Source organism: Acomys russatus, chromosome 16, assembly GCF_903995435.1.
Source record: "Acomys russatus chromosome 16, mAcoRus1.1, whole genome shotgun sequence".
Lineage (NCBI taxonomy): Eukaryota > Metazoa > Chordata > Mammalia > Rodentia > Muridae > Acomys > Acomys russatus.
This window is the reverse complement of record NC_067152.1, coordinates 40,869,486-40,888,151: the sequence shown is the minus strand read 5'-3', so window position 1 is coordinate 40,888,151 and position 18,666 is coordinate 40,869,486. Positions and strand designations below refer to the sequence as shown.

General features: G+C 50.8%; 1 protein-coding gene across 4 annotated transcripts in view; it reads right to left on the bottom strand.

Annotated features, from left to right (window-relative positions):
• Positions 1–1,977: 1,977 nt before the first annotated feature.
• Rab37 (RAB37, member RAS oncogene family) overlaps positions 1,978–18,666 on the bottom strand; it is a 62,766-nt gene continuing 46,077 nt past the window's right edge. The window contains exons 2-10 of one of the 4 annotated variants that reach the window (XM_051159007.1): positions 16,653–16,763; positions 6,613–6,723; positions 5,652–5,693; positions 5,039–5,105; positions 4,902–4,954; positions 3,516–3,581; positions 2,908–2,964; positions 2,753–2,829; positions 1,978–2,622 (exon numbers count right to left, since the gene is read on the bottom strand). In XM_051159007.1, coding sequence (XP_051014964.1) covers positions 2,517–2,622; positions 2,753–2,829; positions 2,908–2,964; positions 3,516–3,581; positions 4,902–4,954; positions 5,039–5,105; positions 5,652–5,693; positions 6,613–6,723; positions 16,653–16,763 — 690 coding nt within the window. In that variant the 3' untranslated portion in view covers positions 1,978–2,516. Of the gene's footprint in view, positions 2,623–2,752; positions 2,830–2,907; positions 2,965–3,515; positions 3,582–4,901; positions 4,955–5,038; positions 5,106–5,651; positions 5,694–6,612; positions 6,724–6,980; positions 7,180–9,490; positions 9,642–16,652; positions 16,764–18,666 lie in introns of those variants that run through there. The other 3 variants (XM_051159008.1, XM_051159010.1, XM_051159009.1) reach the window with 3 other exon arrangements.

Sequence of the window (18,666 nt, the reverse complement as noted above, 5' to 3'; positions counted from 1 at the left end):
CGGGGTGAACGAATCTAGCCAATCAGGACGGTGGAGGTGTGGCCTGCGCTCGGCGCGGCTCCCCGCTGCGGGAGAAGAAAAGAGAGCCCAGGAAGTGGAAGTGTTTGTTACCAAGTGCCGAGTTGGGCAGATGGGGCGGGGCCCGGGACGGGGCCGGGTTCCAGGTACTGAGCCCAAGGGGCCCCTGCGGGCTCCGCTCTTGTTTCCACGCCATGGAGGGGGATTTAGAAGAGCCAGTCTCGGAGTAAAGGATCCTCAACGCTTTAACCGCCTTTAGCCAAAGCCTGTTGCACAGCTTGGCTTCAGGAGGCCGTGGGCGGGGTTGGGGTGGAGGGGGGGGGGAGCGACAGTTGCCCAGGAAACCATCCCATACCCTCCCCACTCACTCCTCCCCCTCCCCTGAGCCAGTTTACGAACCGGACGGATGTCTTCTGTAACATAGTAACACTGTAACAGGGTAACTGTAACAGAGTAACTCCGGAGTAGGGTTGTTTAACAAAGTTTCTACTTGTGGAATCACCGGACCATCCTAGGACTTGGCCAATAGAGCGAGGTTTGGGCTCTTATCCCTTCTAGGAATATGAGGGTTGGGCAAAGGGCTCCTTCAAGCCCACTTGGAAGACAAGCTGCCTGAGGGCAGATTTTTTTTTTTTTTTAAGGCTTGGTTTTGGCAGCAGTCTTTGGCTAGGGGGGTGGGGGTGGGGGACAGTTAGGTGGGTCAATCTCAGGACTCACTTCAGAGGGAATGAAGGACTGGCTTTTTTCAAGAGAAAGAAAAATGACCTAGATAGTTGATAAGCATTCCAGCTCCCTCTTGTCAGGGGAGATGCTGGTCACAGAAGCTGGGAAGGGTTATCAGTTAGGGGTGAGGTGAACTGATGGGACACCGAAGGATGAGGATGGAATGACTTGAGCACTGGGTACCAGTCTCCCACAACAAGACACATAACAAACTCTGCAGAAGGATGAGCCTTCTTCCTCTGGGAATGAACAGGAAAAAAAAAAACTAGTCATGGTATACTTTCCAAAATACTGCAATTTAATTCTGAAAAAACACAAATGCCAGAGGCCCAGAGCTATGTGACCAGAGCTCCTGTAATCCGCTCAGAGCCCCAGAAGAGAACGGGCAAGCCCAGGCTCCTCCCTGATCTGTCTGTGAGAGGTTAGGGAGAGGGCGCTTCCTTATCAACCCGAGTTTAGAATGCTGACTCTGCTCAGAGAGCGAGATTTCTGCCTTTAAAGAAAATGTGGTAACCTCAGAAATGTGCACTGCATCCTTTTTTTATGCCTTGGTCTCTGCCCAGCCTACAGAGATGCAGTAAAGGTGCCTGTATGTCACGGGTCTGCACACCTCCAAGGCCCTAAGGATGAGGTCTTGGGCCTATAGGACTTTCTTGCTACCCCTCTCCTTACCCCAGGCTTGCCCACACTACCTTGCCTCGTACATATTACATTGTCTTATCCAGAAATGGACAACTTCCCACCCTTTCACCTGACTTAGTGGCAGAGGAGAAAATAAAACACTTTTGGCCCTGGTATTAAAGGAAAGAGTAGGGAGGACGACAGAGCTGGGGCTTAATTGGTGGGGGGGGGGGGGTGAAGGAGATGGACTGTGGGGTTGTTCAGTTCTGCCTTCCATCTATTCTAGGAGCCAGCAGCAGGTTCTTTATCTGGCTCTGACTTCTGCCTTAAATAGCTGTGGTGCTGTATACCTTGCCACAGGATTGGGAAGGAGGGGACTTTTTTTTTTTTTTCCTGGCTCTGACCTCTGGTGTCTAGGAACCCCAGGCACAAAGCTGATGAGAGGGACTCTGTGGGATGCTGGGGCATCCCCTGTGATGTGAGGTCCAGAGAATAGGAGGTAATGTTTTCAGGTGCCCCACTGTGCTTGTGTGCTAGAGAGAAATGGGCACACTCCCAGGTGGAAGGGGAGGCAAGCCAGAGGTAGCTAAGCAGACCATCCTAGTAACATCTTCTAACACACATCCCCAACTCCAGTCTCCGTGTTTATCTTTCCTGAGGCTTTGGGCTAGCTCCCAGCACTAAGGTCTTTCTTATTGGGAAGGGCTATCTCTCGGGGAGCTGGAGGAAGAGAAGGCTGAGGTCTCCTTAGCCTCCTTAGTGAGGATGGTGATGAGATCACAACCAGCTGCCACACCCTAGCAGTGCGGCATCCCCTGGCACCATGCCGATACAGTAATACCCTGGCTAGGAGGGACACCCAGCCTTTTTAGAACTTAGCCCCAGAAAGCAAAGGACTACCAAGTCCTACTTATTTTGGTTTGGGGGCACGCTGGTACCTTTTTTTTTCTCTTGGTATTAGTTTATATATATTAAAATAAAATATGAATATTTTATCTTTCCCATGACACAGGGAAGCTAAAGACCCTAGGGTGAGAGCTCTCTCCCTGGCAGGGGCTGCCCACTGAACCCCTATCTCTCTCCTAGTTAGTATGGCAGTTGGAATAACTGCATCCCCAAGAGTCTCTCTGGGCTTCCTCTTCGTCCCCTGGGACTCATGCAAAGGAGCAGCAGCTGGGGCGCTTCTTCTGCGACTCCACGTAGTCTCGGATCTGGAAGCTGGGTTCCTCAGGCTGTCTTCCTGCACGGTATTTTAGCTCTCTGGAATAGAAAGTCATGTGCTGGGCTGGGAGTGTAGACCTGGGCGTTTCCCTACCCCCCAACACTGGCTTTCCAGATTGTCCCCCCCCCCCACCCCACCTCAGGCTCTCCTTCCTTGTTCAGTTCTCACTTGGCAATTGCCAGGAAGGCCAGCTCCACGTTCATGCCAGTCTTGGCGCTGGTCTCCATGAAGGGAACGCCATACTCCTGCCCAGGAGAGAATGTTCTCAGAGCCTGCTTCTGGCCTCTCTCACCATTCACCCAACCCTATTGGCAGTCACTTACCCTGGCCAGTGTCTCTCCATCCTCTGAACGGATCACCCTTTCACTGCTTACATCCGCCTGTCAAGCCCATGTGGGTCAATCACCTCCTGGGAAGGAAGCCTTGACCCCAGGAAGCCCATCTTTTGCTCCAGGAGCAAGCACTGCCTGCCCTCTTCTGGTGGCCTGAGGGACTGCAGGCAAGTGTGGTTGGCCAGGGGCCAGAGTTTCTGTGTTCAGGCTGTGTGCCAGATGCTGGCCCTGAGCACTTGGGGAGGTGTGTAACTCTAGCAAAGGGTGCGGTGACTCAGCTTTACCAGGTGATAGGAGCTGAGTTAAACCTTTTGTACTTAACCCTTGACCTTGGCCTTGTCCATAAGGTTCTAGTGATGGCTGGCAGCTGAGTCACCTGGCATCTCTCTGGCAGCAGTTGAGGCAGATGGTGGAAGGGGTTACTGCTAAAGCTTTGGGGTGGGAGAGGCAGAAGCCACAAGACATGTCGAACTCCCACACTGGAGACCTCAGAGTCCTCGGCTGTAGGATTTATGTGGCTATAGGGCTGGGTGGGGCCAGTGCTGAGACAGTGGGAGAGAGGGGCCGGAGTACACTGACCGTACCACAGAACCACTCACCTTGTTGCCTAGCAGCATGATCACCACATCTCTCTGGGCATACTCATGAATCTCTGTGAGCCAGGCCTGTGGGAGAGGGGAAGCCGAGCCGGGCTGAGGCCAAGGACCAGGGTGTTCCTCTCCTAGAGTTCTCTGTTGGAATTTTAAAGCTACAAAAGGGCTCAGTAATCAAAAGCAACGTGATTGGCCATGTGTGGGGACACGGGGTTATATTCCCTGCACAGGTGAACAGAACTGGGGGCCAGCCTGAGCTGTATATCTAGACTCTGCCTCAAAACCAAAACAACCTAACAACAACAAATAGGAACTGGAGGTGGAGATGGAGGTAGAGACAACTAAGCTTGGTTGGAGATATATTACAGGAGATATTTACATTGACTATACAAGGCTCTGGGCTTCATTTTTCTGTATTGCCTTTCTGATCAAAAGGTACTGTGATCGATTAGTGATGTCTGCCATGAGTATAGGATTGGAGGCGGCAATGCTATACATTAGCCATCCTTTTATACCTATCTGTCTTATCCTCTTAGTTTGCTTGTCAATCCTCAAGGTCTAGAAGCAAGCAAAACCGTAACAATGTTGTGCACAGAGTCACGCTTGTCTTTCTTGGTTGTTGCCTCCCTAATGGTTTGGTTGTGAGGACACAGCCACTCACTCTGTCTTTTTGAATTGCAACTTGGCCTGAATGCATGTGGAGTTTTCTGCTTGGGCTTTCCTCTGGGTCCCTGTAGATAACTGTCCAGGGTGGAGCTGGGACTGTACTGAAAACTTGGATATAAAACACACTCAAAGCCGGGCGTGGTGGCGCATGCCTTTAATCCCAGCACTCGGGAGGCAGAGGCAGGCGGATCGCTGTGAGTTCGAAGCCAGCCTGGTCTACAAAGTGAGTCCAGGATGGCCAAGGCTACACAGAGAAACCCTGTCTCGAAAAACCAAAAAAAAAAAAAAAAAAAAAAAAAAAAAAAAAACCACACTCATGGCCTGGAGGTAGTGGCGTACGCCTTTAATCCTTACACTTAGGAGGGAGAAGCAGGTGGATCACTGTGAGTGAGGCTAGCCTGGTCTACAAAGTGAGTCTAGGACAGTCAAGGCTACACAGAGAAACCCTGTCTTGAAAAACCAGAAAAACAAAACAAAACTACACTCATGAATCACAGTCAGGGCTATACAGGCCACACAGGGCACATGGGCCTGCTTGGTTTTTCTATGCCCATATGGCAATGAAATGCCTAGTCACCGCTGAGGGTTTTTCAAAAGTGACAGGTTCTATGGTCTACCTGTTTATACAGAATTGAAGCAATCTGGCCTGCAGAGGCCCTGTTCTGGCTGCTCATGACAGGCAGGGTTGTTGGGGTGGGGAAAGGACCTTGGGAGGAGAGGACCTACCCTGATGTTGTCAAAAGATGATCTGTTGGTGATGTCATACAACAGGAGCAAGGCTGGAGAGAGACAGACAGCAGGAGATCAGGGCATCAGCAGAGGTGCTGTGGAGGGGGGAGGGGACAGAGGACAAGGGGACTTACCTTGAGCATCTCGGTAATAAGCATGGGTCACACTGCGGAAGCGCTCCTGTCCTGCAGTGTCCCAGATCTAGGAAGAGAAGAGAGAGAGAGAGAGAGAGAGAGAGAGAGAGAGAGAGAGAGAGAGAGAGAGAGAGAGAGAGAGAGGTGGGAAGGAGGCAGGGCTAAGCTAGCTGCTGACTGGAGGCCTCATGCTGTGGTGTGAGCTGTCAGTGAGATGGGGGAGGGGTGGGGTGTGTTTCCTTCTGTGGGTTCTCACGAGCCTCTGAGCATCTGATGACCTCTTAAATGGTGGTTCTGGGGTCTTAAACCCTTTTACTGCTGTTTCCTCTTCTCCAACCCAGGGGGGCTTGGGGGGCTGCTTAGAGCAGTAGAGACTCAGAAAACTGGAGGGGGAGGGGCAACAAGGGAGGGTAAGCCTAGTTGAAGTTGCCTTTCATGGGAGGAGAAAGGATGCCTGTGAACTGCTTTTTCTGCAGATATCAAACAAGCAAAAGCAGTTTCCTCTCATGGGCCCCACAGGAAGTTACCCCAGGCTGAGGGCTGGGCTGTAGGCCTGTGGTTCAGGTTGAGGAGCAAGTGCCAACCCCTCCCCCACTCCAGCCTCTGCTCTCACCTGAAGCTTCACCCTGGCACCATCCACTGTTACCACCTTGTTCTGAAAGAGAAAAGGGCAGATAGTGGGGTGGGAGGAGAGGAGGGGAGGGGAGGAGGCGGGGAGGCTGGCTCCCAGCTCTGCTAGCATCCTCTCCTGGTCTCTCTCCAGGCCCACCTACAGGCAGCGTGGTAAAGCCTAAGACATCTTCAGTCAGTAGAGCAGTGGGGACCTGCTCCAAAGTTCTTCCAGGCAGTGTTCTCATAACCCAGGCAGGCAAGGGAAACCTTCAAAGCTGCCTAGTGCTCTGTTAGACTCAGCAGGCAGCAGGGAGGGTGTGGGAGGCTCTGCCCCTTTCCCACTTCAGTTTCTGTCTCCCAGAGTTCAACTTTAGAGATAAGGCACCCATTGGCATCCCAGAGTCTTCAGAGGCTTGACCTGAAGGACCATCTTGCCTCAGCTATCCATAATTCTCTCATGCGGCCTCAGCACTCCGGGAGACACACAGAGCTTCTGCAAGCCCACCTGCTAGGTTAGACTCTTCCCTTCCAGGATCCTTTGGTATACAGTACCCACTTGCATACTGATAAAGACAGAGATCTTAGAGACCTTGAGGGGGGGTGGGAGGCATCCCCAAGAACTGCTGTCTCTGAACCCAGCCCTTTACTTCTTGAAGACTGACCTTGACAGAAGGGCCGAGCTCACATGGCCATGGGCAAGGGGCTTTCAGAACTTAAGACCATAAAACGAGACAACCTTGTTTGGGGACACTCTCCAAGAGCAGGTGGGCAAGAAGCCAACTCCACCCAGACTCCTTTGATCTGGCCATCTTTGTGGTCTTGGTGGGAGTACCTCTGGGGCCTCCCAGGCAGTGAGCCCCAGGTGCCCTCAGGAGTCAAAGCAGACAAGTATCTGGGAACCCTTCCTGAGCCTGAGCTGCAGCCCAGCTCATTGCAGGAGGAGCCTGCAGCCACCACCTCACCCTGAAGTCTATGCCGACGGTGGCTATGAAGGTTCCGGACAAGAAGGCCCCATCTTTGAATTGGATCAGGAAACAGGTTTTGCCGACACCCGAGTCTCCCAGAAGCATCACCTAGGAGATGGGGGGGGGGCACAGGCAGTTAATGGCAACTGGGGAGGGGGAGGGGTCTTCTGGGATTCCAGAGAGGGATGTCTTGGAGAGAGGGTCAGAGATGGTGAGAAGGCTGAAGGATGCCAGCAGGACACGGGAACACTCGCCTCCAGCGAACCTGCCCGTGCTATCACTGGGCTCTCATCTCCATTCCTTGCCTCAGCCTCCCAGGCTCTCCCTCTGAGTTTCTTGTACTAGCCAATGCCCTTGAAGCTGACCTGAGCCCTCCAAAGTGCTTGGAGGTCCCCAGAGAACTTCACATCCTGTTGGCCTATCCTTTCCATGTATGTTTGTCCATTGCTGAACAGTGCAGAGAGATCACTGCTGGTTTGAGTGTGCACTCAGGTATACACAGATGGGTGGGGCTCCCATACAGGGAAAAGGACCTACCAAGACTTGATGGGTAGGTGGGGCTATGGTGGTGCATGCCCTTCGTCTCAGTATTTGGGAGGTAGAGTTGGGCAGATCTCTGAGATCTAGGCCAGTGAGTGGCTGGTGAGTTCAAGGGCTAGCCAAGGCTAAATAGTGAGACCCTGTCCTAAAAAACAAAAAACAACAACAACAAAAACCAAAACTTGATGGGCGGGACACTGTCTTTAAATTACTATTGGTTGAGTTTCCTTTTGGGGTCAGACATTTATTTGGAAGTGTCTAATGAGGGCTTATGTTCATAATAGGCTTGCAGGAATTAGGGAAGGTTGGAATTTATTCTGAGATGGGGGAGACAGTTAGTTTGAAGTTTTTTTAATAGCAGAAACCTCCCAAGAGGGACAAATGGCTGCAAATTGGCATCTTTGGGTCACTGTGGGGAACACATAGGTATGGTGGAAGGGAAGTCTCTGCTTAGTCGTCTTGGAGAACAGACATGTAGAGTCAACACAGAATGTTCCAACTGCCTGGTTAGACTGTTAATAAGGTTGGAACTATTTGGGGTGCACTGAATTTGATGGTGGAGCCAAAAAGCTTTCCTTCCATAGATCATGGGGTCTCGGGACTGATTAGTTGACTTTAGTGAAGAGATGTAGGGGTGGGTCTGATTAGAAGGGATGTAAGACTGAGAGCCTCTATTATAAAAACCCTACTGTGTGCTGTGGGGAAATTTTCTTATTTATTTATTTGCAATTTGCTTGCCATAATAGGAGAAAAATGGGGAGTAGGGGAGTGGGGCTCATTTCTTTGAGTCTGTCAGTGTCTAGGGCCAACAAGATTGATATGAACCACTCAGGGCTCAGAGGAGTGGCATGGCGGGGGTACTGCCTGCCTGAGACCCTAGACTTCTTAAGGTGCTCTAAGGAGCTTTTCCACCATGTTCCTTTCACACAGCTGTGGACTCAGGACTGGGCCAAGGCTTGGCAGGCTGGGGCCAGCTATTTTGCATATACTGCCAGTCAGGCACTCTGATGGCTCTGGGGCCCCAGCCCTAGAGGGGAGGGAGGGGGCCAAATACTGGTATTTGTGTACTTTACAGATCACAGCTGCCTTGAGTAAACAATGCAGCCAGTCACTCAGCCTCTCAAGTCCACCAAACACAAACAGCTGCTCAGCCTTTACCACCTCCTAGGTAAACAGCTCAGCTGGCCGTAGGGCAAAGAGGCCAGGAGATCCCCCCCCCCCCATCAGCCTTGGGGGCTGGCAATCAGCAGTCCCCCTCCCCTGAGGACTTAGAGCCCTATTTCCTGCCACAAGCCCACACAGGACGCCTATCTCAACGGCTCTGGGTTGGTAGGCGAGCAGACTGGCTTCCCCTGAAACCCTGGGGTGGAGACCTGAGCCTCCTAGTGAGAGTGAAACCTGGTGTTGGGGGAGGAATCAAGACACTGAAAGAGGCAGGTATCCTTCAAGACCTGGCATCGGCTCTTCCTGGCGGTGCCCTCGATTATTTCTCCCTAATCCTGTAGAGAAAGAGTGCAAGTTGCTGGGTGGCTCAGCATCTCCTTTTAGAGTCCTGTGTACTTGGTTATGCCAAGGTCACAGACAATGGAGGTGAAGACAGACTAGTACCCATGCTTCTGCCACCCCCTTTTTTTTTTGCACAGGGCATTCCTGCAGAAGGTATAGACTCCAGAGCGTGCCCTAACAGCTATCAGGGGAGGGAGGGTGGGCCACTGTCACTAATTGCCATGCTCTTTCTCAGCTTCTGAAAATTCCCAAGTGGACTTATAGGCTGGCTACACACAGCTTAGGGGTGGGGGTGGGGTCCAGGGTGTCGCTAGCTTAAGGTTTGGGAGAAGCGGTGAGACTCTGTCTGGAGGGACTGGGAGGGGGGGGAGGAAAAGGGTGGGATTTGCTGGGTGGGGACCTAAAGCATTCAAAATGGGTGACAGGTGTCACTTTTTGAGGCTTAGCTCAAAAAAGGGCATTAACCTTGAGATGCCTCCGCTGGCAGAGATGCCTTGTCTGCGTCTTTAGGGGAATCCCCATCTCCTAGCACCTCCAAACTGTGGCAGAAGAGAACTGGCTTGTTGTCCGGAAGGTGGGGAGTCTCAGTCTGATCTGCCTTATCCCACGCCCTCTGAGGTCAGGCTATATCCCTAGAGACTGAGATGGGCCCAGAGGTTATGCCCCAGACCCCAGACCCAGCTGACTGAGGAACCACTGAGTCCAATCTAGATAGTCCCAGAGAAGGCGTAGACAGGGAGGAATGGGGCCCTATGGGAAAAGACATTGGGAGAGATGTCCCTCAGTGCCGGCCTGGGGGTCCCCAGCACTGGGCGCAGCGCCCACCCACCTTGCCCGTGAGATCGTAGTTCGGACTGCAGGGCGGGGAACCTCGCTCAGGAGCCTCACCATCCCCAGCGGTAGCAGCTCCAGGCGTGCCAGTCATGTCCCCAGACAGTCAGAGGTGAGCTAGGCTGGCTGCAGGCGAGGGACAGAGCGGAACCGCCCTGCCCCAGGCCCCGCCCACTCTTTCCTCCCCATCCACCAACCGGCTTGGACCCTAATAGGCTCCTCCCTCCGTCCCGCGATCCACTCGACGACGCCTGCTAAGACATCTGAGACTCGCGGAGTGCACGGCCGAGGGACTGGCAGCACCACCACCTGCCTCCCAAGAGACATTAGCCTAGTTTAGTGCTCTTACAGCACGGTATGAATCCTGGTACAGGACCAGTCCGCTATGGTCGCAGAGGTGGGGTTAGGTGCCATCGAGGCAGCTGACCCAGGAGATCTGGCAAGCAGTGGAAGGAGTGGTGCGGCTGTGCAGCGTGGCCAGCAGGGGGCGCCCGAGCCACAGCCAGCTGAAAGTCCCGAATTTACCTGCAAGTAGGAGGCTGGGGGATGCTCCTGAGCAGTGTTTGACAATGGGCGGCAATCTGAGGATAGCACCCAGGCAGCTCTGTTTTTATTGATAGACCTCAGCTTGAGCTCATCTGAGTCTATGTTTGTTCACTGACAACTCACTTTGGAGCGCACTGACTGCCATCTGGAGAGCTCCTGGGTGGTGCTAACACTTTGAGCCCTTGGCAATGTATCATCTCTCGTTTCTCCCTGATTTGCTGGTATAAGCTCCTAATGTCCCACCACGGAAATTCGGGCTTTTGAAGCCCATCTTTCCGAGGGGGAAAGTAAGGCCAGCTTTATTCAGGTGAGGCTCAGGCCTGGCCACCAGGTGGGTACCACATGAAATTCATGAAGTCATGGGTCGTTTTGAGGAGTTTCCAGTACAGCCCAGGAACCCCGTGGCTCCTGATGGCAGGGGATGTGGAGAACTGGGGTTGCATGTCTTGTAGGCCAATCTTTCAATTATCCATATCCCAACGTTGTATAAAAGGAAACAGGATGGGGGGACTGGGTGTGGGGTGTACTAAGGGGAATCCTCCCCTAAGCTTTTTAGGTGAGGGCAGTGAGGCGGGCAAGGGCAAGGCTGGCTTTTGGGTCACTACAGACTTGGGGCACTAGCTATGTGCATCAGCGGAAACTATTTCATGACAGCTGATTGGAAAGTCCAGAGCACAGATGGAGGTGACCTTGTCAAGGTAGGCATTGGAGAGGGAAAGTAGCTTGCCCCTTGATCACCTTCACTGAAAACTAACGTTATGGGTTACATTGTGCCCCCACCTCAAGAGATATGCTGGAGCCCCAGGCACTGGTACCCAAGAGTCTGACCTTCCTTGGCAACAGGATCATTACAGATGTAAGTTAGAATCAGGCCAAACTGGAACAGGAGTCCCGGGTTGGGTAACATTGGCCATCAACTTGGCAGGTCCAACTATCTGGGAGGTGAGCTTGTGGGCGTGACTGTGAGCTATCTTGATTAGGAAGACCCACTCTAGAGGAGGGCAGCATAAGAGAGGAAGCAGCTGAGCTCAGACACCCATCACACTCAGCAGCTTATTAGTGGCTGCAAGGTGACCAGCTGCCTCAGGCTCCTGCTGCTGGGACTTCCCCAACATGATGGACATGACACAACCCCCAAACTTCCTTCCTTCCTTCCATCCTTTCTTTCTTCTTAAAAGATTTTTTAAAATTTATTAAATATACAGTGCTCTGCCTGCATGTACACCTGCAGGCCAGAAGAGGGCATTAGATCACATTATAGATGATTGTGAGCCAACATGTGGTTTTTGGGATTTGAACTCAGGACCTCTGGAAGAGCAGTCAGTGCTCTTCACCTCTGAGCCATCTCTCCCAGCTCTCAAACTTCCTTTCTTAACAAGTTGTTTGTGTCAGAGTATTTTATCATGGCAACAGGAACAGTAACTGCGACAAGCCCCTAGTCCAATGTGACTGTGATGTGAGAAAGGACTTAAGGCACATGGGAAGAAGACAGCCTTGTGAGGACAGAGGCAGGGACAGGAATATTTGATGGCTCCAAGGAGCACGAGTGATGCCTGGAGCTAATGGAAGCTGGGAAGCGGTAGGGAGAATTCTACTGTGATACTGCCGACACCTTGGTTTGGGACTTTGGTTTGTGTTGTTGGCGCCATATTATTTTGGGAGGAGGTAGATGCTTCAAGAGGCTGGGGCTTAGCTGGAGGAAGTAAGTCACAGGAAGTAGGGGTGGGTTTGACTTGGAGCAGACCAGGCACCTCCAGAGAGAAAAGCATTTTTTTGTTTGTTTTGTTTTTTCGAGACAGGGCTTCTCTGTGTAGTCTTGGCTGTAGGCTCAAATTTTCTTAACAAATATATTTTATTACAAACTTATTAACTGAGCGTACATCACTTATAACCCAACCAAACCAAAACAATAGGAGAAGAGGATTAAAGCATGCAATAACAAAACCATAAGGATATCAGTTCCAAGGAACAATTCTCCTGGTGTAGTCAGCAGGATTTCTTCTGCTGGAACCTGGAGTAACCAGAACCTGGATCCTCAGCAGGAGCACTGAGCCCCGAAACCTTCCCTCTGACGGTTCTCTCTAGGAGCATCTCGAAGTGGAGCGATGAACAGCTAAAACTATCCCAACTCTCCAAAGTCCCCACCTCTTGTTTTTGGCTCATATTCATATCTCCTCTCAGAATTTGTTCAAGGATGTTTTTCAGCTGGTTAATAACCAATCTCCCCCACATGGTGGGTCAACTTCTAAGGGGATAAACATTACCTGCTCTCTCACAAGTCTTTTTCTCATCCCCCACTTGTGATCTAAACAAAACACATGTTTCTCTCTCCTTCACTTGGCTGTCCTAGACTTAATTTGTAGACCAGGCTGGCCTTGAACCCACAGCAATCCGCCTGCCTCTGCCTCCTGAGTGCTGGGATTAAAGGCGTGCACCACCATTCCCAGCTGATAAAAGCATTCTTACAGAGATCTGGGAGAGTGCAGTCCTCTTTCTGGGTGATGCTTGTTAGCACCTCTGGGCTCTGTTCCCTGAGTCTGCAGTATGAATGCATCATGCAGCGACCGACCCCTGGGATACTGCGATCTCTTGGGTGTGTTCAAGGGCAGTCTTGAGTGAGCCAGAAGCAAGAGTGGTGCTGTGTGGAAGAGGAGCTCACCAAGGGCAGGGGATCACTCGATGTGGCCTTCAGGAGAGGGGACGATGAGGACACAACACCCAGGCTTCCTGACCTCTGCTCTGTGTACATGCCCTGGCAGCCCGATTCTCTCCCATGGCTGCTCACACCTCGTGTCATAGCACTCTGACACTGACATGCCTCATGTGCTCACCTCACATCACACCTTAACATATAAGCTTCATGCTACAGACACATACTATGTACTACATGCTATGGAACGTCACAACACACATTTCTTGCCATAGCACAAGCATACGATGTCTTACACGACCCTCAGACACATACCTCACTTCACTCCAAACAGATGCATGTCTGTCACCACATGGAAACTACCGAGAGAATTTGTCACTAGGCTACAAACACATAAAACAGATCGGTGCCCATAGGCCCTCAAACTGACCCCGTATCTCAAATCCTTACTTGATGTGTAAATTACCCAGCCTCTCTCATGTCCCCCCAGCAGATGGGAAACGCGCACCACATCACTCTCCAGTCAGAAGCCCCTGCCCTACTGTGCTGAGGTCACAGCCCACACACCCACACACTCACACAACTTTTTAAAAAAATATTTTTCAAGACTTATTTATTATGTATACAGTGCTTGCCTGCATGACAGAAAAGGGCATCAGATCACATTATACATGGTTGTGAGCCACCATGTGGTTGCTGGGAATTGAACTCAGGACCTCTGGATGAACAATCAGTGCTCTTAACCTCTGAGCCATCTCTCCAGCCCCATACCCAACTTTTTTTTTTTTTCTAAAGACAAGATTTCTCTGTGTAACCTTGGTTGTCCTGGAGTAGCTTTGTAGAAAGCCTGGCCTCAGACTCACAGAGATCTACCTGCCTCTGCCTCCCACTGCTGGCATTAAAGGCGTGCACCACCGCTGCTCGGCTCACACAACCTTTTTTTTTTTTTTTTTTTTTTTTTTTGGTTTTTTGAGACAAAGTCTCTCTGTGTTAGCCTTGGCTGTCCTGGACTCACTTTGTAGACCAGGCTGGCCTCAAACTCACAGTGATCCGCCTCCTCTGCCTCCCGAGTGCTGGGATTACAGGCATGCGCCACCACGCCCAGCTCACACAGCCTTCTTGACACAGGATGGACCAGTGACACTGGTGCTTCTACTGCCTCTTTAGAGGAATACTGGGTTCCTCCCAGACATACAGGTGGGCTGAAGAGAACCCCGAGGCTGTGAACCACATAGACCAGTGTCTGCAGGGCCCACATGTGGAAGGGAGACTAGGGTAGAGGCTGGAGCAACAAGATCAACACTCAGGTTTGGCAAACTGTGGTGCATAGATCACCCGTAGCAAGGCTCCCAGGTCATGTCAAAATGCAGGCTCTGTGTCCCTATTCTGATCCTACCCAAGCAGCCTCTGCAGTTTTTTTTTTTTAAAGATTTATTTATCTATTTATTTATTTTGTATACAGTGCTTTGCCTGCATGTGTGCCTGCAGGCCAGGAGAGGGCGCCACATCTCATTATAGATGTCTATGACCCACCATGTGGTTGCTGAGAATTGAACTCAGGACCTCTGGAAAAGCAGCCAGTGCTCTTAACCTCTGAGCCATCTCTCCAGCCCCAAACTGTGTAGCCCAGGATGGCCTCAAATTCATGATCTTCCTGCCTCTGCCTCCTTCGGCAAATCCTACTGGCGTGTACTACTACAACTGGCACCTCTGCAGGCTTTTACACACACCAAATGAGTGTTAAGAGCCATGGCCTCGTGTGCTACCATGAGGAGTTTAAAATTTAACAGGAAATAGTGAGATGATGGGAGATGGACAGGGGAAGGCCTTTGGAGGTAAATTTCGCAACACTGTTTAGGTGAAACTGCAGAGTCTTGGGAAAATAAAGACAAGTTGTAACAAGGACGATCTGACTTGCAGTGGGACAGGGGTCGCCAGGCGCAAGCTTCACTCGAGCTGCCAACTGTGTGGATGCTGGCCTGGCCTAAGCACAGCGGAGGATGTAGAAGGCTGTCCCCAGGGTTAGCAGGAGACGTCTCCCACCCTGCCTGGGTTGCTTGGCTTTCTCAGTCTGACTAAATTCACTCTTCTTGCTCATAGACTTGCCTTAGTTTTCCTGCCAAACTAGTAGACGAGTTCAGAGAAGATACCCTGTGAGTGTGTATCAGAATCTTCGGACCTGGGATCGCCTACTCTGCTCCCAAAGGCAGGTGCAAGGGTAAGTGAAAAGATGTGGGTGTGTCTGGGAGGCAGAGTGGCATCGGCTGGAGTAGGCTCACATCTCACCTCCAGACAGACTGACCCAAAGCCTTGGGGACTGTCCAAAAAGCCTTGGCCATCTGGCACTCGGCTCTGCCTTTTTCTGCCTTCTTCCTAGAGAAGGCCAGGGTTCAACTCGTTCTAGTTTTGGGAGCACATGGGTGCTGGTGTTTTGAGACAGGTTCTAGCTCAAGCATCTCACAAGCTGGCCAGCTGGCCCTTCCCACTTACCTCCTGGGCAGTCACCTGTAGCTGTGTCCAGGCAGGACCCTTGGCTTCCTCCTTCTGACCTCTTGGGAAAGCCCATTTTTGGCTTTCCTGCTCTCTCTTCTCACCAGTATAGATGTTATGTCCCTGCCTCAAATGTGACCTCACAGGCCTTGTGCTTTGGTTTGTCTGGAGGTTTTCTTTCTTTTTTCCCCCTTCCTTCCTTCTTTCTTTCTTTCTTTTAAAAGATTTATTTATGGGGCTGGAGAGATGGCACAGTGGTTAAGAGCACTGTTTGCTCTTCCGAAGGACCTGGGTTTGATTCCCAGCATCCTCATGGCAGCTCACAATTGTCTGTAACTCCAGTTCCAAGGGATCTCATACCCTCATACCAATGCACAAAGTAAAGTTAAATAAATTAAAAAGTAAATTTATATTAAAAAGATATATTTATTTATTAAGTATATAGTATTTTGCCTGTATGCCCAGAAGAGAGCACCAAATCTCATTATAGATAGTGTGAGCCATTGAATTGAACTCAGGACCTCTTAACCTCTGAGTCACCTCTCTAGCCTATCTGGAGGTTTTATTTTTCTTTCTTTTTAAAATTTATTTATTATTATATATACAGTGCTCTGTGTGCATGTACATCTCCACACCAGAAGAGGGCATTAGATCACGTTATAGATGGTTGTGAGCCACCATGTGGTTGCTGGGACTTGAACTCAGAACCTCTGGAAACACAGTCAGTGCTTTTAACCACTGAGCCATACCTCCAGCCCATATCTGGAGGTTTTCAAACTCCCACACTGTCCAAGACAGGATACCTGCTCTCCCAGTCTCTGAAATGCTAGGACGCTGGAGACCCAGCAGCATCAGAAAGGGGGAAGCCTATGGAAGTTTCTTCCAAGAATTCAAGGGAATCAGAGAGTATGTGCAGCTTTGGGAAAGCCAGGGAGGTGAGGGTGTATGGCAGAGCAGGACTGCTAGTCTGTGGAGAACTGTGGGGGAAGGAGCCTGACTCCACTTCCCATCCATTCACCCCTTCTCCCACATTCACCGCTCCCCCACATCCCCAGTGCTGTGTCCCAGGAGAGAGCAGGAGCTAAAAGCCAGACTTCAGTTCTTGCTTGCTGCCTCCCAACCCATGTGGCCATGCTGTTTGCACATTGCGTTTTGTCTTTTTTTTTTTTTTTTTTTTTTTTTTTTTTTTTTTTTTTTTTTTTTTTTAGCCCTTCCAGATTCTTTGCTGCCGTGGGGTTAACCTGAGGGTTTACATCCACATACCCCTGTGTCTTTTATCTCAAAGTGGAATGGGGCCTCCAACCCACCCAAGACCAAAGCCCCTTCCAGTCCTCATCAACTGGCCTGCATCTGTGGAGATGGTCTGTTTACTCAGATTCTTTTACCTGTCTCATATGAGCACCAGCCTATTTCCGGCTGGACCCTGACGTACATTACTGGGACTCCAGAGCTGGCAGGGGCTCTGAGTACTTACTGTGAAGCCGATGCCCACGGTGGCTGAGAAGGAGCCGGGGATGAATTTTCCCTGGTCGAACTGAACCAGTAAAGATGTCTTCCCAACGCCACTGTCACCAACCAGGATGGTCTGAAAAGCAGCCACAGGGACGGGGTAAGGACTCCAGGCGGGTTAGTTGTGACTGCAGGAGGTGGTGTGCGTGTGAACACATATGCACACATTCACACACCACCTCTCTCTCACCCCTACACACATATAGAGTGCCCAAACACAGACAACACACACAAATATTAAAACTTCCAGCATACATTTCTATACAGTGCACAGAGATATACAGCCAGACAGCCAAAACACGGACATATACATATATAATGCACAAATGCATATATAGAAATATGTATACCGATATGAAAGCACACAGATAGGGCTTATGAGGTGGCTCAGCAGGTAAAGGGGACTGCCACCAAGCCTAACAACAACCTGAGTTCAATCCCTGATACCGACTGGGTAAAAGGAGAGACTCTAGCAAGATGTCCTTTGACCTCCACACCTACACTGTGGCATGTGCCCCACCCCTGGCAACACACACATGCGCGTGCATGCACGCGCACACACACACACACACACACACACACACACGCACACACACAGAGACACACATACTCCTGATTTGTATTGAAGGGTACAAAAGAAAACAATCCCAAACCAAGTTCATAGTACCTAGATAACCTCAGATTCCCACCCATCCCGGCTTATCTGATGGGGAGCCCTCTTGCTCTGCTCTGACATCCACACTCTCTGTGTTTGCACTGGGGTCACATGGCCCATGGACAATCCTGAGGCAAAGGCAGAGAGCATGGTGGGGACACTGTCTGCCTATTCTTGTGGGGACACTGGACTCCTCTAACAGCTGACATCAGCTGGAGGACTGCCGCCCCTGGGATTCTGATCAATGTCAGACACGTCCCCTGGCCTGCCAGCATGTACCTCATTTCTCATATAGGCATTTATTTCCCTCAATAAAATCCTGGCCCATTTCATTTTGGTGTCTGCTCCTCGGAAAGCCAGATAACAGGATGCACCTCCCGTGTGCACTAGTCCAAAAAGACCCAGGTGTGGAACGCAAGATCAGGATGCCTATGGCAAGTCTTGGGAATATTTCCCAGCTGACCCTGGAACAAACCCATGGAGAGGGCAGCATTCCAGAGAGAGGAGGGTTTTAGGAAACGGGACAAAGGTCGCACTCCACTGGGATGTCAGCACTGAGAGGAAGCAGGGTGAGAACCAGCCGGGAAACTTGGGCAAATATTCCAAAGAGAATCAATCTTAAGCCATGGGACAGAACCACCCATGAACTATGAGGCCACGTCCAGGGGCTCTCAGTGCAGGAATGAATGGATGGACGAGAAGACAAAAAGGTCTTGATTTCTAGCTGGGGAGTAGACTCTTTCTAAAGGGAATTACTGGAGGTTTCTGGAAGGCTCAAGAGAGGCAAACTTCATCTGCATTCACAAAGACACAGGAGCAGAGAGACTGCTAGGGCCTCTTGGGGTCAGGGTGTGTGCCCTGCCACTTTTCTGCTTGACTGGCATGGAAGGGAATCCACAGCAGCGTAGGTTGAACTTGGCACAGTCTGTGTGATGTTGCTTTTGGATATCTCCTGACTATGGCTCTTCAGCTTCTACCTCCCAAAGGCAATTCAACTGGGCTTTCATTTCCTCCTGGGTTAAAGGGCATCATTCATCCGTTATAAATAGTGGCTTTGCTAATTTGCATCTTACACTAAACTTCCTAGAGAGAATGGTCTAGAAGAGCCTGCAGGCCCTGGTTCACTTCCTAGGGAACATGGTGGACTCAATCATTTCTTCTTGTGCCCCTTTTCCTTTATGGGGCGAGGAACACACAACAGCAGTCTTGTCGTGGGATCTTTGTCAACTTAATGGGGACTGGAGACGCAGGCTTGGGGCGGGGCCTACTCTCACTCGGTCTTTTGTTGTTGTTATTGTCTGTTTGTTTGCTTTGTTTTTCAAGA